Source organism: Helianthus annuus, chromosome 5 (genome assembly GCF_002127325.2).
Source record: "Helianthus annuus cultivar XRQ/B chromosome 5, HanXRQr2.0-SUNRISE, whole genome shotgun sequence".
Lineage (NCBI taxonomy): Eukaryota > Viridiplantae > Streptophyta > Magnoliopsida > Asterales > Asteraceae > Helianthus > Helianthus annuus.
In genome coordinates this window covers 76,546,319-76,564,404 of record NC_035437.2, presented here as the reverse complement: position 1 = coordinate 76,564,404, position 18,086 = coordinate 76,546,319, and the positions used below count along the sequence as shown (strand labels likewise).

Genomic DNA, 18,086 nt, shown 5'->3' with positions numbered 1-18,086 from the left:
TGGCCAACCTTCCCACAATCCAGCAAGTCGTTCGTTTGGCGCACCAACTCACCGATCAGGCGGTGGAAGAGGGCAAGTTGCCCAAGCGTAGCTCTTCTAATGCAAGTGCTCTAATGAGTAACAAGTATATTTGGGGTGAGTACCAAGGTGAGGGTCCTAGCTCTATACGACGGGAACCGCACAGGAAACTCGGGCTGAACTACCAAAATCAGGGGGGATACCTAGGGAATAAACCGAGATGCCCCAAGTGCCAACGGCACCACAGCGGGTCATGTGCGGAATCGTGTTGTCATCGGTGCAAGAAGTTGGGACATATGGCTAGAGACTGTAGGAGCTGTTGGTGCATTACGTCTATTGACTTCGTTTTGTATCATGTTATAGGATAGGATAGGTTAGAATAACCAGTGCACGAGGTTCGAGAAACGAGAAGTGGTTAATTAGCATGTTGGACCGCTTATATGGACATTGTCCATAAAAGCGATTCACACAACATACCTGGATCGCTTTTATGTCATGTACGTATAAGTGGTTCCAGAACACTATAAATAGGTGACTGGTTATTTCATTTGTAACGGTTCGGAACTTGTAACGAAGTGCTGTCGATTTGCTTCCAGGTTGTAAACATTGCTAAAATCAATAAAGTGAAGCATTATATTTAGTTTGAGCGTCTAATTCACTGATTCCGCCTTTGAATTGGAAAACGACTCTTCTGATAGACTCATTCAGGGTCAACGAAGATCCTACAAGTGGTATCAGAGCTCAGGAAGAAGAGTTCAGCTCAAACTTGATCCGTTTTCTGTCTTCTACACCTTCTTTTTCGATCTAGACAAGTTTCCACGGTTAAATTCGGACGAATTTTTCACAGGACGTGTATTATTGGACAATAATAAACCCTAGAAAGTTTCAGACTAAAATTCAAACTAAAAACAGGTCAAAACATGTTCGAAATGTGGATCGCTCCAAATGACGTCATGATGAACCGCTTTTAGGTCAAAGTTTGGACCGCTTATTCGTACATATTTGGTCCTGGTTCGCTTCAAAGACAACTCGGATCGCTCGAAATTACCTTTTAGGACCGCTTTTCTGAACATTATGAACCGCTTTTTCGGACAATATTACTGTTAGGATCGCTCGAGTGTACATCTCTGAACCGCTCGTTTGTACATTGTTTGGACCGCTCATATAAACAATCTTGGACCGCTTATATAGACAATTTCTGGATCGCTCGAGTGACAATTTTTGGCTCGCTTATTTGGTCCAATCTAGTTCGCTCATTTGTCAAATTGTTGATTCGCTCATTTGTCAAAATATTTGGTCCGCTTATTTGACCAATCTGGTTTTGCTCATTCGTTCAATCTGGTTTTTGTCCAAGTGTCAAGATTATTTCACGACAATCGAGTGTTAGTGTATTCCAAGTTACTTGATACTGTTTAAACTGATTGAGTTTGTTTGTTTGCTTCCAGGTCATTGTTTTCAAGTGATTAAAGATGTCAGATTTTGGAGAAGAGTTTTACAACACATTTTACAACGCATTTACTTCGGAAGATGTACCAATTACTCCAAAGAATGCTACAGAAGTGATATCGGAAAGCTTGAGTTACGATAATGTGTACGGGAATCATCAAAGACCACCAAAGCTCATGAATATTGAAGATTATCACTGGTGGTATGAAAGATTTGAGAATTGGGTTCAAGCATATGCATATGATAGCTGGATTTGTTTGACGCTGGGATACAACAAACCAAGAAATGATAGACGTGAGTTGATTAATCTGAAAGATTTCACAGCGGATGACAAGAAAGAACATTCAGCAGAATTGAGAATGAAGACACTTCTTCAACAATCTATCAGAGAGGATATATTTTCACTGCTTCAGTATGGTGAAACGTCTAAGTCGATTTGGGAAGCATTAAAGTTGAAAGCTGAAGGAGGAAAAGATATCAAGAAGAACAAAATATCTCTGCTGAAGAAGGAGTTTGATATGTTTAGCTGTATGAAGAATGAAACAGTTCGTCAAATGATCGAACGTTTTTGTCATCTGAAGATTGAGTTAGAGAGGTTTGATATTAGAAAAAACAGAGAAGAGTTGGTGGATAATTTGGTTGAAGCGTTACCTCATGAAGATGATTGGAAGACATATGTGATTGTGTTGAAGAATGATATTAACTTTGATACTATGTCTTTAGATCAATTGATTGAGAAGATAGAGGGGCATGATCTGTTGATTCAAAAGCAAAATAAGATGTCAAGTTCTAACTATCAACAGAATGTTGGGTTGTACTATCGAAAAGGGTTGATACAGAGCAATGAGTCCTCAAGAAACAATGAGTCTCCAAGGATCAAAACAGGGTATACAGCTGAAAAGACAAACGAGTTGCCAAAGAATACCTCTTCTAGTTTTGATCCGGGGTATCATGCATCGTCAGCAACTGCATCGTCAACTTCAAACTCCAATGTTGATTGGAAGAATTCTTCTATGCTGAACAATGAATTTGCTCAACAGCACATGAGCTTCCTAGCTTCCATTCTGGTATCGTATGAAGGTTTGATAGCTGGAAAGATCGGAAATCCTAATTTGACAAAAGAGGATTACGATCAGGTGGATCCAGAAGAAATGGAACTCATGGATATTCGTTGGTGCATGGCAAGTGTCATCAGAAGAGCTCAAAGATTTATGGAGATCACTAGCAGGAACTGTTTGGAAGGGCCTAGTACGAAGATAGGTTTTGATAAGAATAAAGTCACTTGTTTTAAGTGTAAAGAAAAAGGTCACTTCAGGAGGAAATGTCAAAACAACAGAGCTGATGATAGTATAGATCCGTTCAGTAATGATTATTACAAAAAGGCAATATATCACAAGAACACGGATCAGCCAATCAGAAAGCAAATTGATGGAGCATCATCCAAAGAAAAGAGAGCTGCTTTGTCTTTCTGTAGTCAAGCTGTGGAAAGTTTAGAGGATGGCTATGAAGATATGGTTCAAATTTTGGATTTTTCAAAAAAATTTGAAAGATGCAGGTTCACCTAGTGGTATAATCTATGATGATGAAGGGTATGATTGGAGCCAGCATGATGATGAGGGTGTCAACTTGAAAGATAAAGCTATGGTAGCAGTAGTACAGCTGACACGAGAAGAAAGACATGCTCGAATGAGACTGGATGACGTGTACAATGCTTACAGAGAAGCCACATGGGCTGGAAGGTGGAGCAAAGATAAACAATGCTATGTTGATCCTGAAGGAAACCCAACTGTTGATCCAAAGACAGTTGATCTTGAAGCATTGGTTGCTGCTATTCCGACTGTGGATGTCTGGTGTAAAGGTCTTAGAGAGAATCCAAGATACAAGCAGCAAGTTGAAGAAGGAATTAGAAAAGTCATTTTTGCAAGTCTGGAGAAGAAAAAGAAGAAGACTGTCGAGGAAATTGTGATTGAAAGTGAGAAAATGATGAATGAAGTGAAGAAAGTTGAAAAGAAAATCGAGGAAGGTGCTGAAGAAAAAGAGCTAGTGGTTGAAGAAGTTCAGATACAGAAGACTGAGGATACAACAGTGCCAGTTATTGAGGTAATAAGTCAAACTGATACTTCTGTCAAAATTGATAATGAAGCTGAACAACAATGCAAGAAATGCATGGAAACATGCAGTGCTTGTATTGATAAAGATGAAAAACTCAACAACAGGGACATTGAATTCACTAAAATAGAAAATATTTTCAAAGAAAAATGTCATGAGATGAGTGAAAATGAAAAGTTTTTGAAACAAGAAAATGAAAAATTGAAATTAAAATGTGATGATCTTGAAACAGAAAACATGAAATTAAAAGAAATGTGTTCAGCTGTTTGCAACGAATGTGTTCCAAAAGAAATAAAAATTCAAGAGTTGCAAAAAGAATATGATGTTACGAAATTGTCATATGAAACTGTAAAAGAAGCTTATGAAACGTTAAAAAGTAAAGTCAAAAGTCTAGATGATAGATTGTGTCCTTGTCAAAGAAACACTAAATTTCTTAAAGCAAGATATGAAGATAAACAAAGGGTGGTAAACCAATATATTGATGATGTTGCTAAGCTTAAACAAGAATTGGCAGACAAAGAAAAATTGGTCAATAAATTGCAAAGTTATCATTCATCGTCATATATTCTGGAACGTATTTTCAACATCACACCCGACGAGAAAGCGTCTGAAAAGAACAAAAAGGGAAAAGGGTCTGAATTTCATCAAGTTCCACCACCGTTGGAGAATAATTATACATTCTATGATGGCAAAGAAGTGGAAAAAGTTATCAACATGGTTGATCAGTTACCCGACAACATCGATGTGACTTACACCAAATCTGATGATATCAGTGATTCAGAGCTGGTTGATAAGGTTGTTGAAAACATTTTTCAAGAAAACTTGATTGAAACAAGTAAAACTGAATCACAAGATGAAGATGAAGGAAATCTTCATGATGGTTATCTAAAGAACATCAAGTCTGAAGAAAATTTGAATGATGATTCAAAGGGATTGGTTTATACCATGATTGGATCAGACAAATTATTCTTGGATGTTGTCTTCCCGATTCAGAATGTGATCTCAGAAAAGGTTGATAAAGTTTTCAAAATGGTTGAAATTGAAAAATCTGAAATTTCAAAATTTGCTGGTAAAGGTCACAAAACTTTTTATAACAAACCGGGTGGCAACAAGAAGAACATGAAGACTGGGTTGGGTTATAAAAAGAAACAAAATTGGAAGAAAAATGTGACACCAAATTATCAAGAAAAAATGAAGTTTGTTAAGGGAGATAGTTTAGCAAAAGAAAAAGAAAACAAAATGAAACAATCTAATGCTGAGTTTGAGGTACAAAAGAAAAAGCGACAACCACAGGTCAAAGATGTGTCAATGAAAACATGTTTCAAATGTGATCAATTAGGACATCTTGCTCGCAAGTGTCAGAATCTAAAACCTGTGGATGTTGTTCAAAAGAAGCTTGATGCTACAAAACACCAATCTGAGAATGTGAATTCAAGGTCAACAAAATTTGATTCGAAACAAACTTGGATGTATAACACAAACAAGTTTGCTTCAAATCAAAAATGGAAATCAAATCCGAACAAGTTTGATTCAAGACAGACTTGGAGTTCTCATACATCCAAATTGAAAACAACACAGATTTGGAGACCACTAGTTGTTATGTCAAAACTTCAACAAATCTGGAAACCTAAAAGTGTTGTTCAAAATCAAAAGGTTCAAAAAGAAACAAATTTTTACAGACGAGGTATTCCTGAAGGTCAAGTGTGGATGGTTAAGAAAAGTGTTGGGTTGATAAACAATGAAAATGTTGGGAAGGATCTAGAGAAACAACAACAAATTTGGAAACCCAAGATTGTTTTAAAAGAGAAAGGTTCAACTTCTGGGGTGAAAAAGTTTGAAGAGTCAATTCCAGTTGATTATGACGTAAACTTTCCACCACTTAAGGCTGAAAATTTCAAAATTCAAATTGCAAGAGTCAAGGTTACACCTAAGGCTGATCAAGCCTGGGTGGATACCATGTTTGATTAAACAATTGGAATTGCCGGAGCTTCCTTTAACGCGAAGCATGAATCGGCATCTATCTCTATTGATTGAAATTATTTGTATATTTGATAAAGTTTGAATGTGCAGGTACTCAAGGGTGGTGAAGACTGTCAAATCCAACAAGTGCCTGGTGTTAGCATATGAAGAAGATCCCCGGTTTGGTCAGACGGGGAAAGTATGTGTTTGATTGTGTGTAAATTTTTGAACAACTTGAGATTTGTTTGTGTGGTGTTTGTTGGTTGGTTGCTTACTTGGTTGTTGGTTGATAGATTGTGATAGACTGTGATGGTTGTGATAGTTGTAGTTTAAATTTGTTTGATTTAGGAGTGATGGACTATGCCGAAACCCTCACGGCGGAACAAACATGATTACTCACAAGTTGAAGAATGGTTTTGTAATGGTCAAAATCAATGGGTTGTAAATCATGGGGGTACGTTATATTTTCTGCGAAACAGAGCATGAGATGCAGAAAATGGATGGCGAGACAAAGCTATCAGTATCGGTTTGTCAAATTTCTTTAATGGTTTTGCATTTTAGGGGGAGATATATTGGTTGAAAATACAAAAACATTAGAAAATTTGAAAAAGCCAAAAACATGATAAAATCAAAAATTTGAATTTTGCGTAAAAAGAGGAAATGATAGTACATCAGTAGACAGTTACAGTATGCTAAAGGAATGTAATGATTAAATGGCATTAAGCAGTCTCACTGATGATATGTCGATAGGTTTTTATACATTTAGTAAGCTTTTTCGGGATATAAATCTAAATTCAAAACTTGCTTATTTCGTGGGGAACACTACTTGGATATATAGGTAACCCCTGAAATCTCGTTTGAAAGGTCTCGTATTCTGATATACTAGGTGTTTATACTCTATGATGTCTGGGGTATTATTCCGGGACTTTTGCTGAACAGTAGTTCTGACCTAGTCCCTGGCTAATACTTTCACCAAAATGCTTGAAATATAGCATAAAGCCCTCAGCTGATTAGACGATAAAATTGATAATCAGTTGTTGTAGCTAAAAGATTCTCTAAAAGGAACACACTGCAAAGTCGAAGCTGATATCTCTCTGCTGAACGGAAGTTCTGACCTGAGATCCCTCAGTTCTCGCATACCCTAATTTATGAACAGACATCATTGTAGTATTCTTACCTGTAAGACTGAATATTGGGATGCTGGATACGGGAGTATATTCAAGAGGTGGGACACAAGAATGAGTTTAAGTCTTAAAACATCTAAATCGTATCCTGAATCAGTTGAAATCTGTATGAAAATTTAAATGGATCAGTATATCGACAATCTAAGTGAATTGTTTAATTCTGAGTATGATTTGAAGCTTAACGGTACTTGTGACTTGTCAAAAACTGATATGATCCTCTGATGCATACTCAAACAAAAAATATGTTTGTTTATATTTCTTTACAGCTTTATATTTTCAGAAAATACAGAAAGATTTTGATTTCTGCGTTATTTTCGATAAACCGATGTCTGAGTTGCTGAGTTTCAAAATCTTAGTATGCTGATTGTGTTTCTGAAAATAAAACGAGTTCATTAATTTGAAACTTGAAATTTCTTGTAAAATCGTCAAAAACAGGTTGTGAAAATCTTCAAGGTCATTAATTTGAACTTGAATGATAATCTAAGAGGGAATTGGATTCTTGTTTACTGCCATATCTGTTGAGTTTATTGATAGGGGGAGTAGGTTAGAGAATTTGATTACTGGTTTTAAAGTGTTATTACTTATCATTTGTATGAGTGATTACAGGGAAGATCCAGATTACGATCCCGAAAGCTGAGTCTTAGGGGAGTCTGAAGACGAGTTTATTGCAAACAAAAGTGTGCAAAGAGCTAGGTATCGTTAGCTGAAAAGCAAGGTGATGATCCCTAAAAGCATGGAAGCTTGATGAGAGGGGGAGCTTACTGATGATGAAGATGTTCAATGAGAAAGATTGAAGATTGTTACAATCTGAACAAGTTGGCAAAGATGATCAAGACTGAAGAAGTGGCATAACAGAGGATGTTCACTGAAGACTTCGTCAAAATCCGAGGGGGAGTCTGTTGGTGCATTACGTCTATTGACTTCGTTTTGTATCATGTTATAGGATAGGATAGGTTAGAATAACCAGTGCACGAGGTTCGAGAAACGAGAAGTGGTTAATTAGCATGTTGGACCGCTTATATGGACATTGTCCATAAAAGCGATTCACACAACATACCTGGATCGCTTTTATGTCATGTACGTATAAGTGGTTCCAGAACACTATAAATAGGTGACTGGTTATTTCATTTGTAACGGTTCGGAACTTGTAACGAAGTGCTGTCGATTTGCTTCCAGGTTGTAAACATTGCTAAAATCAATAAAGTGAAGCATTATATTTAGTTTGAGCGTCTAATTCACTGATTCCGCCTTTGAATTGGAAAACGACTCTTCTGATAGACTCATTCAGGGTCAACGAAGATCCTACAGGAGCCCATATCCTGCAAACCGGAACCAACGGCAACACTAGCAGGGTAATGAGAGATCTTACCAGTGCGGTGCTGAGAGTCACTTCAAGAGGAACTGTCCGCAGATGAGACAGAATCGTGACAACAGCGGCAACCAAGGCAACAGGAACAATAACGGAGACAATAAGGATAACCGCAGGACTGGTAAGCATGAGCTTCTGAAGAGACAAGAGGAAGAAGGAAACAACCTCAACGTTGTGGCGGGTAAGTTCTATTTTAGTTAATTCAGGTACAGATATGTGTCCCTAAGAGTTAGTCAGGTGCTTAAGCTTACCCCATTACCCTTAAAACATCAAACATGTTATAGAACTAGCTAATGGTGAAAGTCTTAGGGGCACACACGTAGTTAAGGGTTGTAACCCCGTCTTAGCTGGTCAAACCCTCTTTATCGACCTCATTCCTATGGTTCTGGGTAGTTTTGACGTTGTCATTGGGATGGATTGGTTATCTCGACACCAAGCGGAGATTATTTGCAAGGAGAAAATCGTATGTATCCCTTGTTCTGATAAAGAACCCCTCGTGATTCGTGGCGACAAGAGTAGTGCTGTTGTAGGCATCATCTCTTTCCTTAAAGCCCAGAAGTGTTTACGGAAGGGCCACACCGCTATCCTAGCCCTCGTTACTGAGGCATCCGCGGAAGAAAAGAAGATAGAAGACATTCCTATTGTACGCGACTTTCCCAAGGTATTTCCTGAGAAATTACCTGGCCTTCCGCCTCATCGACAAGTCGAGTTTCAAATCGAGCTAGCTCCTGGAGCAGCACTAGTAGCTCGTGCGCCTTATCGACTTGCTCCATCAGAACTAGAAGAACTGTCTACGCAACTACAAGAACTCTTGGAAAAGGGATTCATACGTCCTAGCTCTTCGCCATGGGGAGCTCCAGTGCTATTCGTGAAGAAGAAAGACGGTACCTTCAGAATGTGTATTGACTACCGCGAACTCAACAAGGTGACCGTGAAGAATCGTTATCCTCTTCCACGTATTGATGACTTATTCGATCAATTGCAAGGGTCGAGTTTCTATTCTAAGATTGACCAAAGGTCAGGCTACCATCAGCTGAGAGTCCGAGAGGAGGACGTCTCCAAAACAGCATTCAGGACTCGTTACGGCCATTATGAGTTTCTGGTTATGCCTTTCGGATTGACGAATGCACCTGCGGTCTTCATGGACCTCATGAACCGAGTGTGCAAGCCTTACTTGGATAAATTTGTCATAGTCTTCATCGACGACATCCTGATCTATTCTAAGAGTCAGGAGGAACACGAGCAACACCTGAGGCTTATTCTGGAACTACTTCGTAAAGAGCAGCTGTATGCCAAGTTTTCGAAATGTGACTTCTGGCTTCGCGAAGTCCATTTTCTGGGCCATGTGGTAAACAAGGATGGAATTCATGAGGATCCATCTAAGGTTGAATCGATCAAGAACTGGCCTGCACCCCATACACCAACAGAAATCCGCCAATTCTTGGGTTTGGCAGGATATTACAGAAGGTTTATCAAAGATTTCTCCAAGATTGCGCAACCTCTCACTTCACTGACTCAGAAGGGTGTCACCTATCGTTGGGGTGATGCACAGGAGTCCGTATTTCAGCACTTGAAGCATAGACTTTGTAGCGCGCCTATCCTCTCATTGCCTGAAGGCACAGTCGATTTTGTGGTTTATTGCGACGCTTCCATCCAAGGACTTGGTTGCGTGTTGATGCAACGTGACAAGGTCATTGCCTACGCATCACGCCAACTCAAGGTTCACGAAAGAAATTACACTACTCATGATCTGGAGTTGGGAGCAGTTGTTTTCGCGCTTAAGATATGGAGACATTACCTGTACGGTACCAAGTGCACCATTTACACCGATCACAGGAGTCTCGAGCATATCTTCAAGCAAAAGGAGTTAAACATGCGTCAACCTCGATGGATCGAACTCTTGAATGATTATGAATGCGCAATCAAGTATCATCCGGGCAAAGCCAATGTTGTGGCCGACGCCCTCAGTCGAAAGGATACTATACCTAGGCGGGTACGTGTGTTACAGCTTACCATCCAATCTAACCTTCCCACTCAGATTCGTGATGCTCAGGTTGAAGCATTGAAAGCAGAGAACATCAGGGCTGAGTCCCTACGAGGATCGAGACAACGGCTAGAACAAAAGGAAAACGACGCCTACTATGTTAACGGACGCATCTGGGTTCCGCTGTACGGAGACTTACGCGAGCTTGTGATGGATAAGGCACATAAGTCTCGTTATTCAGTACATCCTGGTTCGGATAAGATGTACCACGATCTAAAGACAACATACTGGTGGCCTGGTATGAAAGCTAGCATAGCGACCTACGTCAGTAAATGCTTGACCTGTGCTAGAGTCAAGGTCGAATACCAGAAACCATCAGGCCCACTCCAACAACCAGAGATAACTAAATGGAAATGGGAGCAAATTTCCATGGATTTCGTTACTGGCCTGCCCAGATCTCAACGCGGAAATGATACCACTTAGGTGATCGTAAAGAGAATTGGCAAAGTCGCTTACAGGCTGAACCTACCTGAAGAACTCAGTGGAGTTCACAACGTATTCCATGTGTCGAATCTGAAGAAGTGTCTGTCAGATGAGACCCTCATAGTTCCTCTCAAAGAGCTCACAATTGACGACAAGCTGCGATTCATTGAGGAACCAGTAGAGATTACGGATCAAGACGTTAAGATTCTCAAGCACACCAGAATACCTCTTGTCCGAGTTCGTTGGAATTCCCGTCGTGGCCCGGAGTATACCTGGGAACGAGAAGACCAAATGAAACACAAGTATCCCCAGCTGTTTAAGAAAAGTGCAACCACTACTGAGGCTGAAGGTACTGTAGAATTTCGGGACGAAATTCCAAATCAACGGGGGGATGATGTGACACCCCAGGGAAATCAGGAAAACAACGCAACTTAACTAGCTTCCTTAGTAACCACGCGCTAAATTTCGGGACGAAATTCTCTTAACAGGGGGAGAATGTGACAACCCTCATAATTCCATGTATTCCGTACAATTTATTAATGATAAATAAAGTGCTTGATGACTGTGCTTGTAACATACTAGTAGTGTACGGAAAAGTTACTAAATAATCTAGTATGTTTTCCTAAGTGCTAGAAATTAAAAACGTTACAAAAATATATATGTAAGACGCTTTACAGATTAATTAAGCAGTTTAACGGAACAGTATCCAACCGAACAACCGAACTTTACCCGGAACATAAAAATATTGCCAAACATATTGTTTTTACCTTTCTGAGCTAGTTAGGGTCCCCGAACACCCTAACACACTATATATTTAATAACCCACCATAAACCACTAAATAATTCTAATTATTCCTAACTAAATAGTAACTAGAATAATTAAATCCCAACCCCATGTACCCACCCCCAAATTGACGGTCACTAGGATGACCCACTCTTTTGATTTTGTGTGATTAATTTAGTGAATTATGTTGGGTGGAAGGAAACATTATGCATGTTGGGGTAATGAGAACACATGGTCTATAAATTTACACATTAGAAGAATCACTCTCATTTTCATCAACACAATTACAAACAATTTCTCTCTTTCCCTCTTTGGAGACTCAAGGCCGAGAACCACAACACACATCCACCCACTTGCAAAATTCAATCTTGTCATTTTACTTACAACCAAAGGTGAAGGATCACATACGTGGAAACCCGGTGTTTACGAAATCGCAAGGACCTCACCACAACGCTATTAACCAACCGTTTTTCGACTAATTTCTTCCCTAGCCTCGAGCTAGTAGTAAGTGACTCTAAACGCCTTCTTGATCTATTCTAAAGTGGTTAATAAGAAATTTGTCGGATAAAAATTATAAACACTAAAGATCACAAACTAAAAGTCTTGTAAGAAGATGAACATGGTGGATAAAGAAAAGTTATGTGTGTAAATCATGTAGATCTTGTGTGATTATGATTATTGGTTGATTATCTGATGTTTTGCTGATTAATATTAATATGTGATGTTGTTGTGGTCACTAAACATGATTAACGGAATCGATCGAACACAAGTTAGTAAGTTAGAAAGTGAAAACAGAATCTGTCCCGGTTTTGCAGCCATCTTCAGTTGGCTGTAAACAGGCCATAAACTCAACGAAAAACTGATATTTTGAATATAAAATATGTTATTATGAAATACGGTTCTAATGGCACCGGAATCGTAATTTTTGGACTTCGTTTACTATTTTTAAAGTGTCGATTTGTAACAACAACTTAAGCTGAATTTTGACAGCAATAAATGGGTGTTATACTTTCAGTCATAACCTGAGTTTTGTGATGAATCGGCCCATGAAACTTGTACAGTAAATGACAACCGATGCATTTGTAATTACCGCACTGGAATTTCGTAAATCGGACACTCGAGGAATTTTAAATAAATTATCCCGTGGACTGTGGTCAGAAAAATATAAATCTGATTTCAGTCCGGAATATGAATTTCTATAAAATATTGGTAAAGAACCGGACCCCGATATTTTTACACAATAAAATATGGAACGTTTAAGACATCCGGTAATACTTTGGGAATTTTTGGAATAATTTAGCTATTTTATTAAAATGTCCGAAAACAGCCGGTTTTGAATATAAATGCTGAATTGAGATAAGTTGTGACTTGCGTGTCTAAATGTCGAGTATGCTATCCGTGAATGATCTAACATGTTATATATGTTATGTGCATTATCGTATGTTTGATTTTGAGTGGGGAATGGATGGGAAACTTAGGGGGCATAAACCGTTAAAGTGATGTATGTTATGTGATAGTTACGTGTAGGAACTTTGTGTTCTATTTGAAAGCCACTAAATGACTAACTGGTAAATCATACTAGGACGTGATTGACCGACCTTGACTGTTAGCTATATTGAGAATCTAACCGAGCAAACCGAGGTGAGTTCACACACTTTCTAAGGCATGGGATTCCCGGTGGTTTGGGAATGGGTTAAAGAATTAAAACGGAATCTACATACCCTACTTAGGTAGGATATGTACGGCCATCCTCCTCGGGTAGGATGCCAGTATTAATCCTGTGTATTCTCTTTGGGAGAACTACGTACGTTCGTCCTCCTTGTGTAGGGCAACAACCTTAAACTTACTAGACAAAACTCTATCATAAGTCCCTCATTTTATATCGACTTAATCGCCGAGGCCAATGCGAGCGGGTCATTAGTTAATAGCGCTATTAGGTTTAACAAACCTCACACCGTGCCAGTCGGACGGGCGTGTACTAATGGACTATGGCAAACCATCAGTGATGATAGACACTGATGTAGGGCACAACTTACTTGCGTAGTAGTCGATATCATACGGTCTAGTAGTTCACATGGGGAAGCCCCCACTAATCATGGAAATGGTTTGGGTAATAAAGAATGAACTTGTTAATCTTACTTTCAACTATGGGGTAACCCCCACGGCAATTACGCCAACGAAAGACAAACCACGTTTTCAGAAACAACTTAAAACTAACCAACTAAACGTGAACTCACTCAACTTTGTTGTTGACTCGTTGTTACATGCCTTACAGGTCGTTAAATGCTTGGAGCTTGCACGAGGAAGGAGTCGTTGTGGGATACGGACTGTCATGTTCCGTAATAAACACTTAATCCTTATGAACTTATAGAACTTGCGTTTTGAACTTTAACTTATAAAGTATGGACTTATGTTTTGGACTTTACGTTTATGCTTCCGCTGTTTAAATTAAAACTTGGTTAACTAGCTTTTGGTCACCAATCGTATTGTGGTTGGTTTTATTCACTTAAATACGTTGTTGAGTATGATTGGTGGCTCGATCCTGGTCACGTCACGCCTCCAAGCGGTGGTACTCCGCAAGGTGGATTTTGGGGGTGTGACAGCACATGTGTATCACCCCTAAGTATTTGAAAATGGTAAAAGAGGGGAACTATGTACTCACTTGGGATTGCTAATTAGTCTTGAGAACAAGACTAATTTAAGCTCCAAGTATCACGGAATCAACCGGCACCTAGTATAGGTAACTATGTTAATAAATCGGCTCCTAAATTGGGAGATAGGATAAAATGAGGTTCTATAAATCAAATGAGTAATTTAACTCATATGGTATGATTTAATAGGCCCTACATTCTGATTGGAAAGCCTACCTAAGTGCTTTTGACCCGTTTCGACACATTATGGTAACATAAGAAACTATAAGGCGTCGTTAGCGTAAAACTATGTCCGGATGGTTAACTATGTGCTATGTCAAGTCTTACATGCCCAATTATCCCTAAACATGTTACTAAATCAGTTTATATGTCAAAAATATGTTCACATAGTCAATATACGGATTTATGCTTCAAAAGGGCATTTTGGTCATTTCCTATGGGCATACAAGCTAACAAGCATATGATTAACCGATCCTATGTGATCATAAGGTTATAACCTCAGTGGTTATTCCCTATGAAACTATGATCACTAGCTAAGCTTGGTCGGATCCTAAAGATCGACCAAACGGGTCGGGTTCGAAAGTATAAGCGGTTGTTTAGACCGCCACCTTACGACCCTAAACAAGCACTAAACTAATAGTGTCGAGTTAAACGTGTCAAAACATGTTTAACCTACTGATTTGGTATCAAAACAAAGTGTTTTGATGCCCTAAAGTAGTTCCGTTGCAAAATGTGTGCTAAAACGCATTTTGACCGAAACTTTGACTCGACACTACAACTAGCTAACGTGGTAATCAGCGGCTATAACCACGAAGGATTATAACTATCGTGATTACAATCACGTTTCAAAGTTCAATTGAACTTTGACATGACCAATTGATGGTCAAAACCGAAAGTCAAACTGTTGGCCAAACGTTTGACTTTCTGCACTACATAAGGAAAAAGCCATAAAAAGAATGAAAGAAGCTCACTTATGGTCCTTGCTATCTTTTCAACAAAGAAGACAAAGTCCCAATTCAGCTTAGAGAGCTTCCAAGCAGATGTAAAGAGGAGAGAATGAGAATGAGCAAGGAATGAAGGAGTTTGGCATGCTATTTATAGTAGAGCATGAAGAACAAGATCATTCCAAGTGTTTTGTTTAGCCATTAAGCAATGAAATCTGGCCATACAAGTGTTATGGACAGCTGGTATTACTTGGAGAGCACATAAACTTGCCCATCACACAAGGAATTTACACTAGCAGCCCCTGAATTATGAAACAGCAGCCAAAAACAACTTTCTGGTCGCTGGGCTGCTCAGGCGCCCCGCGTAAGAGATGGGGAAGGGTTTACGCGCCCCGCCTGAGTCCCCCAGATCAGCAAAGTTTCAAATTTGGCAGCTTTGGTCCCTGCATGCAATCGAGTCCATTTCAGGCCTTTTTGACCCTCGTTAAGCCATTTTCAAGGCTCTACAAGGTCAATTAAGTTTAGAGGACTCAAAATATGCTTGGAACATTCTCGGATGTCAGCTCGTTTGGTCGTACGCTCGCGTTGTTCGTTAAATTACGACGAAACTCAAACGGACGTAAAAACGAACCAAATTAAGTGACGAATGGAATTTTTGCATGCCGATCACTAAAATAAAAATATTTTAGTGTGTACAAAAATTTGGATGTCCAGATGTGGCCAGAACGAAAGATATGCACGAAAATGCAAACTTACGCCGTTTTTGACACTTTTAGTCCCTGTAAGATCATATAAGCATGTTTTCACATACCGAACCTATAAAAGCTTATTTCTAAGCCATGTTTTGGTTATATATGGTATGTTTAACTTATGATCAAGTTCCGGACTGTACATTGCCTTACAAAACGGCAGTTATGTAAAGGTTATTTAAGGTATGTTAAGTTTATGATGATGTTCTGGAGTGTTTGTCGTGTTAAACTGACTGCGTTTACGCATCAGTTCGCGTATAACTTTCCAGAAAGCTATATAGAGTTTGGAATCGATCAAAAATCAACATCTGCTCAAAACCAAACATAAATGACAAACATTGGAATCAAAACACACTATTTTATTAATATTGTATTGTTCAGAGTTTGTAAAATGATATCACAAGCACAAATGTCACAGTCTCCCCTACTTTAGGAAATTTCGTCCCGATATTTATTTAGAGGAAACTTGTGAGAATAGATGCGGATATTTCGCTTTCATCTGATCTTCACGTTCCCAAGTAAACTCTGGGCCACGTTTAGATTCCCAGCGAACTTTGACCAATTTAATCCGCTTGCCCTTCAACTGCTTAAATGAACGGTCCACTATCTCCACACGTTTCTCAACAAAGTGCATCGTGTTATCAATATGAATTTCATTAAGTGGTATGTGGAGGTTCTCATCAGCTAAACACTTTCTGAGATTGGACATGTGGAATGTTGGATGAACATTTCCAAGTTCAGGAGGTAGCTCTAATCTGTAGGCTACTTTTCCGACTCTTTCAACGATCTTGAATGGTCCAACATAGCGAGGTGCAAGTTTTCCTTTCTTTCCAAATCTAATCACACCTTTCCAAGGGGATACCTTGAGTAGGACATGATCACCAACTTGAAATTCTAAGGGCTTGCGTCGTCGATCCGCGTAACACTTCTGACGGCTTCTAGCTGTCTGTAGGTTATCACGAATCTTTTTGACCTTATTTGTAGTCTCTAGAATGAGTTCAGGTCCTGTAAGCTGAGCTTCACCTATCTCATTCCAGCAGACCGGTGAACGACATTTTAGACCGTATAAAGCTTCTAAAGGAGCTATATTGATGCTAGAGTGATAACTGTTGTTGTAGGAGAATTCGATCAATGGTAGATGCGAATCCCAACTACCACTAAATTCAATCACACACGCTCTAAGCATATCCTCCGGTGTCTGGATTGTTCTTTCAGATTGACCATCTGTCTGCGGATGGTATGCTGAGCTCAAATGAAGTTGAGTACCCATGGCAGATTGCATGGTTCTCCAAAAGCGAGACGAGAATCGAGCATCTCTGTCAGATATAATGTTCAAAGGAACACCATGTTGGGATATAATCTCATCAACATAGATTTTGGCAAGCTTGTCAGCAGATAGATCCTCACGGATTGGTAAGAAATGTGTTGACTTTGTTAGACGATCAACAACAACCCAAATGGTGTCATGACCTCTTTTAGTGCGCGGTAACTTGGTAATGAGATCCATAGAAATGTTTTCCCATTTCCAAACGGAATCTCTGGTTGCTCCAATAATCTAGAGGGATGTTGATGTTCTGTCTTAACCCTAAGACAAGTAAGGCATTTTGAAACATATAAGGCAATGTCTTTCTTCATACCCGGCCACCAGTACTGGGTTCGAAGATCCTTATACATTTTGTCTGCACCAGGATGAATAGAATAACGAGACTTGTGAGCTTCATCCATAAGCAAGGTGCGAAGATTGTCTATGCTTGGGACCCAAAAACGTCCCATGTAGTAGAATATCCCAAAGCCTCTCAGTTCAAGTTCAGGATTAGTATGACACGGTAACTCTTTACCCATCAAGTCTTGTGTAACACAAGTATGTTGAACCTGAATTATGCGGGATTGGATGTCAGATCAAACCTGAACACAGTGAAGCTTGACACGTTCCTTACGACTCAATGCATCAGCCACGACATTCGCCTTACCGGGATGGTAGCGAATTTCGTAATCGTAGTCGTTTAGGAGTTTAACCCAACGTCGTTGCCTTATGTTTAGTTCTTTCTGATTGAAGATATGCTGGAGACTTTTGTGGTAAGTAAATACTACACACTTTGTACCATACAGGTAGTGTCTCCAGATTTTGAGAGCAAAGACTACTACACCTAACTCAAGATCATGAGTGGTGTAGTTTTTCTCGTGCACTTTCAGCTGTCTTGATGCATAGGCTATAACTTTGTTTCTTTGCATAAGAACACAACCAAGACCTAAATTAGATGCATCACAGTACACGACAAAATCGTCGTTACCCTCGGGCAAAGATAGAATAGGTGCATCACAAAGTTTCTGTTTCAAGGTCTGGAAGGCTTCTTCCTGTTTAGGTCCCCACTCAAAAGGTTTACCTTTATGAGTTAAAGCAGTGAG

General features: G+C 39.3%; 1 protein-coding gene across 1 annotated transcript; it reads left to right on the top strand.

Annotated features, from left to right (window-relative positions):
• Positions 1-3,071: 3,071 nt before the first annotated feature.
• On the top strand, positions 3,072-5,853 carry LOC118492304. The gene is made up of 2 exons (XM_035990238.1): positions 3,072-3,564; positions 5,644-5,853. Exons 1-2 carry the CDS (start codon positions 3,106-3,108, stop codon positions 5,698-5,700), a joined length of 516 nt encoding a protein of 171 aa, XP_035846131.1. The 5' UTR covers positions 3,072-3,105; the 3' UTR covers positions 5,701-5,853.
• The last annotated feature ends 12,233 nt before the right edge of the window (positions 5,854-18,086 follow it).